This window comes from Dipodomys merriami, unplaced genomic scaffold, assembly GCF_024711535.1.
Source record: "Dipodomys merriami isolate MVZ:Mamm:240054 unplaced genomic scaffold, mDipMer1.0.p SCAF_97, whole genome shotgun sequence".
NCBI lineage: Eukaryota > Metazoa > Chordata > Mammalia > Rodentia > Heteromyidae > Dipodomys > Dipodomys merriami.
This window is the reverse complement of record NW_027206590.1, coordinates 4,745,289-4,754,383: the sequence shown is the minus strand read 5'-3', so window position 1 is coordinate 4,754,383 and position 9,095 is coordinate 4,745,289. Positions and strand designations below refer to the sequence as shown.

The 9,095-nt window shown below is 53.4% G+C and overlaps 1 protein-coding gene across 1 annotated transcript; it reads right to left on the bottom strand.

The window, feature by feature from the left end:
• Window positions 1-1,122: 1,122 nt before the first annotated feature.
• On the bottom strand, window positions 1,123-7,598 carry LOC138821987 (apolipoprotein L2-like). Its single transcript, XM_070014492.1, has 4 exons — window positions 7,531-7,598; window positions 5,433-5,510; window positions 3,677-3,803; window positions 1,123-2,238 (listed from the first exon to the last, which is right to left on the bottom strand). The coding sequence occupies exons 1-4, from the start codon at window positions 7,571-7,573 to the stop codon at window positions 1,389-1,391; spliced, it is 1,098 nt and encodes a 365-aa protein (XP_069870593.1). The 5' UTR covers window positions 7,574-7,598; the 3' UTR covers window positions 1,123-1,388.
• Between the last annotated feature and the right edge of the window lie 1,497 nt (window positions 7,599-9,095).

Below are 9,095 nucleotides of genomic sequence, written 5' to 3'. Positions count from 1 at the left end.
GAGGAAATGCATTGGACTCTAGGTCTCCCTTAGAGACGCCCTCAGGCCTTCTGACCCTCATCTATCCTGGGCCCCAGCTGCTGGATGCAGAAGGCTCCTGTGCCCAATCCTGTGAGCTGGTCAGTCAGCACAGCAAAGGCTCTCTGTGTCAGGACCCCACTTGGCCTGGCTGGGGCCATCTTGATCACACCCTCCATGAAGGCCCCTGAGAGACCCTTCCGTGTTCCCCTGATTCATTTGCCAGTTGACTCTGGATGAACTGTGACAGTGACATGCAGTCCTTAAACTGAGTCGGTGCCGTTCATGCCAGGAATATATAACCAAGTCCATCTCAGCTGGGATAGAAGTGCTTCTGAGACTTTATTAGCCCCTGCTTGTGACTTTATGGTAGACAGCCACTAGCCTTCCTTCTTCCCTTCCCCATGTATCTCTAGTTCTAATAGATATAGATAGATGATAGCTAGCTAGACAGAGATAGATTCACACAGATAGATACATACATATATAGATACATATATACATAAATATACACACATACATAAATGTAGATGTAGATGTCCACACACCTTCTGTGTACTGCTAGATCTCTCTGGCTCTTTCATCTCAGGTCATCTTCTGACTATGGTACTAGTTTCTTTTACAGCCCAATTTCCCCAGAGTAGTCAGTTAATAGTTACTGAGAAAAAGTCTTTAGATGACCAAAGGGGAATAACCCGATGGATCTCGGATACCCTTGAGGCCAGCACCCCTTCCAGGCTAATGAGAAACAGGCTCTGAGAGGTGCATCTATTCACTCCAATCAGGTCGACCACGACAAAGTTCTTTCACCTGTTCTTTGAATCTGTCAGCTCCCCCACCCATGCCATGAATCAACCACTGTTCAACACAGCATCTGAGGTGTCAGTGGGGCTATAGTGGTCCCTCGGAGGTCCTCTGCCCCAGGAGGAATGGCCACCAGCCAGTGCTCTACCCACTCATGCCACTACCTTCACCTTCCTCCTCCTCATCTTTACTGCTACCACCACCACCACCATCCTCATTGTCATTGTCATTACTGTTGCCAAGATATCATTTCCTGAACAAGACGAAGATGAATCAATATTAGAGAAACAGGACTGGAGAAACCAGGGAAAGACTTTATTCTTGCTGGGACATCAGACAGTGGAGACCCCATCTCTTTCTCCTTATTCTAACAACTTCCAGCTCTGGCTTTCTCTCCTTCAGCTCTTCAATTTCCTGACCTTCTTCTCGTGGCTATTCCCACAAATCCTTAATTCATTTCCACCTCACTGCATAGACCCATCTTCAAACACAATGCAATATTTGCCCACACTTCTGCTCCACTGGTCTCCGCTGACCTCTGCACTGCTTGAGAAGGTGGGCTCACCTCACCGAGCCTGGCCTGATGACAATTTCCTGTGGATCTTGACAAGCAACTCCAACTTGTTCTCCAGCTCCTGGGCCACCCGGCGCAGCTCTGTGGCCAACTCTGACTCTGCTCCCTTAGACAAATGCTGTGAATCTTGCACGAGGCTGGCCACATCCATCGCAAGGAAGACACCAGTGGGGACAGCCCCCAAGATTCGGGCTCCTCTGGTCATCGCCAGTGCAGTGCCCCCAAAGGCTCTCTCCACACTCTCAAAGCCTCTCGAAGATCTCCACGTGTTCATTAGGCCCCTCGCCTGTTGCAGTACCTGAGGGTTGGCTCTGGCCTGTCTGAAGGCATGGACATGTTTCCCCAGCTCTCTCAGGCACTGGATGAACTCATCAGATGCCAACACGGCTTTGAATGATAAACAACCCACCATCTCTGATAACTCTTTCAACCTCTCCGTGCTTACGGACAATAGCTTTGTGACTTCATCTTTGGCTGAAGACACGTTTTTTCCTTCTACAATGCTGGTGGCAGCACTGGTCACAGAAGCTGCTGCTCCCAGCCCCATCCCACCTACAGACAGCCCCAGACTGAGTCCTGCGGTGCTTGGTGCCAGAGCGAGACCGCCGAGGGTCATGATTTCTGAGGCAACACTGGTGGAGTCGGCCACCACGTGGGAGATGGTACAGTTCCTGTGCACCTTGCTGACCTCATCTGCAAGGGCACGGAGCCTCCTGATGTACCCCTCAACCTCTGTTTTCACCCGAGGAAACCTCTGCAAGATCTTCCTCTGCAGCTGACCTTGCTGGACCGTGTCCGCTGTGTCATTCTTCAGCGCTTTCTTCAGTGCCCCAGCTTCATCCCTGCAGCAGTAAATGTCATTCAGTTTGTTTTTTTCCAAAAAAATGGATTCCATTAATTCTTTGCTGCACAAGTCACAGAGCTTTCACTAACATGGAACAGGAGTTACTAGAATGGAACAGATATTCAACATTATTCTATTCAAGGTGAATAGGTTTAGGACATCACAGATGCTCTGTGGCCCATATTGAAGAAGGGGCAAGGAAGGAGAGTCAGCCTAAGAAGTTCTTTCATGAAAGGCATTTGAAGGACACCTCCTTCTCAAGATTCATCCATGGCTGCCACGGCATTGGCCAATAGGAAGCTCTGCGTTAGGTCAGAGAAGGTCAGTGTGTTAAACCAGCAGCCTGCCCCAAAGCCTTCCCTAGGTCTTCAGTGTCTGGGAAGGGATCTGCAGACTCCTGGGAAGTCTTGCCAGCTAGAAGCAGCTGAGTTAGCCTACACACTTTGGCCTTGAGACCATACAGGTTGATTATCTTTGATTCAAAATTCCCAACTATGAAATGCCCCCAAATGTGAACCTGGATTTTATGAGTACTGGGAATTGGACTCAGGCTTTGCAATCAAGTGCTCTCCCACATGAACCATGCAAGCTCCCAGTCATTTTGGCTTTTGTATTCCAAATGAGACAATATGCAAACTTTGCCCACCCTGCTCTAGACTTGCACCTGGGCTGGGCACTTTGGTATCACTGTGATCACCCACATCCTCCTGTCCGGCAGCTGGGATGGCAGGTGTGTGCTGCCATTGCCTGATCCCAAATTGAAATCCTCTCAGCGCTGGTGTGGAGACAGACATATCGAGCCCTACAACTGACCTTAGCAGACAGATTGTTCTAAAATAGTGTATGGACTCACCTGCAGGATGCAGGATGTGTGTGTAATGTATAGAAAATAAAACTTTTTCTGAATTTCATGTCAAACACAGATCCTATTGCCAAGGAATTTCATTACATACCTGCATATGTGTCAAAATCAGAGAAAAACAAAACAAGAACACAAACCATTCTGGCCCTACTGTTTCCAAGTAAAGGACCTCCAGTCCTAGCCAAGTGATGGTGATGTGTGGTGGGTGCTTTGGAATCATTTCTGATCACTACAAGCAATAAAGGATAAAGACACTGAGCTCTGGGAGGGAGGGAGGCTGCAGGGTAGACTTGAAGCAGGGTGTGATTAAGCCTCATGATGGAATCTGGGTTGTCATCCTGACTGGCTGGAGATGCACCTGGGAACTTGATGATAAAGCACAGCTATGCCTGTGCCCCACGGCGAGTCTCCAGAGATGACTGGCCTCTGGGCCAGTGACCTGGGGGAGGAGGGCCACAGGGGAGGAGCTGGACACCATGCAATGGGTGCGGGTGGAGGAGAGGGGGATGGGGAGATAGGGAGGGGGGCGGGGAGAAGACAAGGGGGAGAAGAGGGAAGTCCTACTGCAGGTCACCTGGACAGTCCAGCCGCAGCCACAAACACCTCCCAGATTTGGTCTTCAGTCACCAGGAGGCTGGCATACTCTGGGCCCAGTTGGTCCACAAGAAAATCAGTGACATTCCCAATGAATTGTCTGGCATCTATTTGAGGAGGATAAAGAGAAGGTCAGAGGACAGGGTGGAGTTCAGGGGTGTAGGAAGTCACCCTGAGTGGACCTGTCCCATGGGAGACTATGCATGAAACTGAGCCCTGCCCTCCAGTTCACAGGAAAAGTCCTAACCCCAGTGACTGTGTGTGGACACAGGTCCCTTAAGGAAGTGCAGGAATTAAGACGAATCAAAGCTGAGCCTGGTGGCACACGTCTGTAACCCAGCTGCTTTGGAGTTTGAGACAGAATCACAGTGTGAGGTCAGCCTGAGCAAGAAAACCAGCCAGACCTCATCTCAACAAACACATGAGGCCTAGTGGTGCAGGCCTGAGCTCCGCTGGGACTCAGGCAGAAGGCCATGGTCTCACGCTGGTCTCTGGAAGAAGCAGGAGACCCTGTGCAGGAATGGACAGCTGGATATCAGTTTTGACATCGCTGAAGGGACACTTCACATGCTGTGCAGTCTGCATTGGAACGCTCCCCGAGCCCGAGGGGCTGGATGAGGTGAGGATCACGCGTGCGCGCTGTGGAGTGATCTGGTGGTGCAGAGAGCAGCGTCCTGCGGAGGGCGGAGGCTCTGGGACAGCGGTGGGGGTGGGCATGGCACTGCTGCGCCTGGCTCAGTCTGTGACTCTCCATGGCTCAGGGACCTGGCTCCCGCCCAGTTCTCAAAAGAGGCAGATTTATCCTGAGGACTCCATCACCCAGGCCTCCCTCCAGGATCCCAGGCCCTGCGGAGAGTGGGGACTGGAATCTTCCCCCTCTCTCCTTCCTAGCTCTGCAGGGCTGGCTCCTGGGAAGGACTGACCTGGTTCAAGGCAGGTGGGGGAGGGGAGGCAAGGGGAGCAAGCAGGCCTGAGGGATTTGGGGTGGATGGGTGGTGGGTGTGGTCCTGGGAGGAGGCCTCTGCCCTCTCTGTCCCTTTCAGGCTCTTCTTCCACATGGTCAGGAGACCCAGCTCTTTTGGGGCCGTCACTGCTGTAAGCAGGTGCTTGTCCCTGGCAGTGTGGGCAGGCACCTGCCACAGCTTCAGGTGGGATGGGGAGGCTGCATGGGACAGGAGCAGGTGCAGGTGCAGGGAGGGAACTGGCACTAGGGGCGCTGGGGTGTGGCAGGTCCTGGCCTGGGACCTAGGCACATCACCTCTGACCCTCAGAGCAACATGGGCAAAAGCTGCTCTCATGTCACCGGTGGGGGCAGGGGCACCAAGGTCACACTGGGGTCCAGTCCAGTGCCATTCTGAATCACTCTTGCTCTGAGCCCTTCAGAGATCCTGGGCCACCCATGAAGTTAGAGGAGGTGGAGAGCAGGGGACACATGCAGGTTGTATAGATCTCCTGCTGCCTTCTGTCCTCTTCTTCCTTTCATCCTCTCTCCTGCTGTCCTCCCCATCTGCAGGCCTCTCCTGGCCTCATCTAGGGAGGCACAGTCAGGAGGAAGTGAATAGCAGGGCCCCGCCCTCTGGGGAGGGCCAGGAAGCCCACTGGTGGATGTAAACTTTGATGGACATTCTGAGGCTTCTTCTCCAGTCCTGACTCCTCTGCAGGCCAGCTCTGGTTGGAGCTGCCCTTCAGGGCCAGGCCTCCAGTAGGAGGCAGACAGAGAAGAGGACCATGATTACCTGGAGAGGTGGCCAGATTCTTCACGCCAGCTGAGGTGACTCTGAAAATATTTCTGGCACTCATGGTTGTTTTCCAAGCTGCAGGAGGAGAAAACACAGGGTGGATGGACTGAGGAAGCTCCAGACAAGGTAGCAGCAGGGGCCAGTCTCCTTGGCTTCCCTCCAGGGTACCAGGACACAACCCACCCTGGCCCTCTTCCCCTGTGCTCCGTGGCTATGGATAGAAAGTTAGTCATCTTGTTCCAGCTCCCTCTGCCCTGAGCACAGCCAAGGCAGAGGCCTCCTGTCCTCCTAGAGACAATGGATGAGGACACAGCCATGTAGAAAGACAGAATCTGCACAGAAGGAAGGGTGGAGGAATGGCCATAAGACACCCGGGGCTGGGCACACTTGTGGGAAGCCACGACAGTAGCTAGTATGGACTGGGTGTGGCTGTCACACAGGCCCCTTCCTTGCCCCACCTGAAGTGACCACACAGACAGAGATAAGGACCTGGGGTTCCTTGCAGTGTGGAGGGAAGGAGCACAATGCCCACCTCCCCCAGGTGCACAAGGCTGAACCCACACCCAGTGGTTCTGACACAAGTCCTGTGTTGTGCAGCCTGTGCTCTGGCCTCTTCAGTGTAGATCTAGGTGGGCGTGTTTTGCATATGGGTGTAAGTTCCTAGGGGAGGCGCCCGACTTCTCCACGGTGCTGAGACAGGGCTTGGCCCAAGTCCATCCTGCAGCCCTGACCCTTTTCATGTGAGAAGAAAAGAGACAAAGCACAAGAGAACATTTCCCAGACCATAGGATCCAGCTAGTCCGATGAGGGTTTTAGATAGGAAAAAGCCTTCCTCCCACCCCCCAGGCTAACACCAGGGCCAGAGCTCAGCCCAGCCCCCATCCTTCCTACCTCTCCCCCCACTCCCCTGCTTACTGGAACTGCCACTCCCCACCTCCCACCACCCCAGAGATGGACCAAACATGGCAGGATCCTCACTCCATCCACCAGTAAAGACACAAAGCAGCTCAAGATGTGAAGTGACTTCCCTAGTGAGACACAGCTCTGCAGAGCGGAGTGGAGTTGAGCACTGGCCTCTGACTCTGAATTGAAGCAAAATATGTGACTATAAACATCCAGAAGGTTCAGGGCTGGGAAGGTGGCTTAGTGGTAGAGTGCTCGCCTAGCATGCATGAAACCCTACGTTTGATTCCGCAGAACCACATACACAGAAAAAGCGGTGCCGTGGCTCAAGTGGTAGAGTGCTAGCCTGGAGCACAGACAGGCTCAAGGATAGATCCCAGGCCCTGAATTCAAGCCCCAGGACTAGGGGGAAAAATCCAGAAGTTTCTAGGATTTTTCCTCTGCCTCCACACACGCAGAGGTCCACTGCCAGAGCCAGAGCCAGGCCTTCGATTGTAAGACTGCGAACCAGGATGGTGCTGGGCATGCTGTCCCCAGACCTGGTCACCTTGGCATCTGGACACATGGATGCCCCATCCTCTTCCTCCATCTCCCACAGGCAGAGCCAGGCCATCTGCCCGCTCTGCCTCCTTCCCAGGACTCTGGGCAAGCCAGTCCCTTCCTGGGGCCTCAGTTTCCCCACAGGTCCTGGCACAGTCTCCATGTTCAAGGGCAGGTTGAGTGGAAAACCTCTGGGTTCCTTGATTCTCATAAGCAAATGTTCACTTCCCTCAGGGCTTAACAGCAGCACCCACCGCCAGCTCCAGGGTGGCCAGAACACCAGGACTACTAGGTGCTGGGTCCCCTGATCTTCTCTACCTCCTCTGTGTCCTCCATTTTCCAAAATGGCAGCACCACAGCAGTCACCTTTCCTCTCAGCCCTGCTGGCCATGTGCCAGCTCACCTGCAGCCCTCTCATCCTGAGGACGTTTGTGGACCCACCTGAGCAGTTCCTGCTGATGCTCTGTTTAAGAAACCACGGGGAGGGAGGAGCAGGCAGACACAACCCTGCGTATGGATCTGGGCTCTGCTATTGCTCCACAGTGTGACCTGGGGCTGACTGCCTGACCTCTCTGAGCTCATCTATAAAATGGAGAGCCCTTTTGGAGATGGTGAGGAATTGGATGGGGAGAGCAGGTCACGCGCAACTCACCACAGAATCTTCCTCTGGTGGGTTTGCTGGTGACCCAGTGCATCCAGTTGTGCCTCTCATTCACAAGAATACAGACTCGGGCTATATATATTCAGGCACTAGAAAAGGAAAATGAAATTGAAAGTTCTGGATTCCAGGAAGCATGATTAATCAGACAGCATACCAAATATGTGCTTAAGGTCTGATCGCCTTTCCTTATTGACTCTCTCAGAGGAATGACTTTAGACTAGAGAACTGGCTTCCATGGTAAAGCCTCTGACTTGCAAGCACAAAGCCCTAAATTCAAACTCCAATACCACCTGTCAGAGAGAGACAGGGAGAGAGAGACAGAGACAGAGACAGAGAGACAATGAGACAGAGAGAGAGAGAGACAGAGAGAGACCATCTCCCTAGTGTGTCTCCATGGTCTTAAGGAGAAAAGCTGTGCCACAGAAATACAATGGACTTCCCTGCGGGGACTGGGCTTAGATTCAGCCCCTCACCCCTGCACAACCCCCTCCCCATTCTCCCCCCCTCTCCCCGCATCTCCTGCATGTTCACTGCAGGCTCATTGCTGGGCTGTGGCTGGGCGTCCTGTCCACACAGCTTTTAGACAGTGGCCTGCATGGCTTCCTCTGCCAGGATCTCCAGGTCCTGCCACCTGGAAACATCATGCCTTGCTTCCTGGCTGAACCCCACCACCTTCACCCCTACCCACCCCCCCCCCCCAGGTCACCAGAGGCCACTGACCCTGCTCAGCCTCTATGGCACCTGGTCAAGAGGAGACAAAGTCCACAGCAGCTCCAAAACTTCTGAGCCCCACAGCTGCCTTCCTGGCAGAGGAGCTGCAGTTGGGGCTGGACTCCAGAGGTCAGCCTGACGCCTCTGATGGGGCCTTTCCCATCCTGAGATCGCCATCTTAGACAAGGCTGTATGGCGGCACTTTCAGTCACCTGCTTGGAGCTTTGAGGTAAGATGGCGGGTGGCCTAGAACTCTCAAAGTTCTCAGTGGGCCTCCTTCCCTACTTGACTGGAGTTTTATAATCATTCCTAACTATCACCTTTTCTCCCTGTGTTCCACACTGCCATAACACACTGTACATATCTGTGGAGTGTGAGCTCTGATGCTCCAGGTGAGGAAGCCGAGGCCACGGTAGGGACAGAGGCCTTCACCTGAAAACTCACAGGAGGAGCCAAGTCTCCAGTTTGAGCTTTGATACCAGACCACGGGTCTTTGCTAAGGCTACTGCTTGGTCATTTTTCCTCCTGGACTTCCCTCCTCCATTCTTCCCCCTGGGATCAGCATGGGTTCATCTGCACAGCCAGAGAGCCATGCTGAGATGCAGATCGGGTGATTGTACACAGGAGCTGCGCTTCTGCAGGGTAAGGACCCCGTGCTCAATCCCTGAATGCTGAATCCCTGGAACATTCAGAGACTCTTGAGCACAGTGTCAGGGGCAGCGACCCAGGGAACAGGGCTGCAGACTGGACCTGAGGATGGAAGCGAGGTCTCTGAGCACAGATGCCAGCACAGATGGTCCCCCAGGAGATCAGATGGCTTGTTCTAGAACAGCTCAGCCTACCTA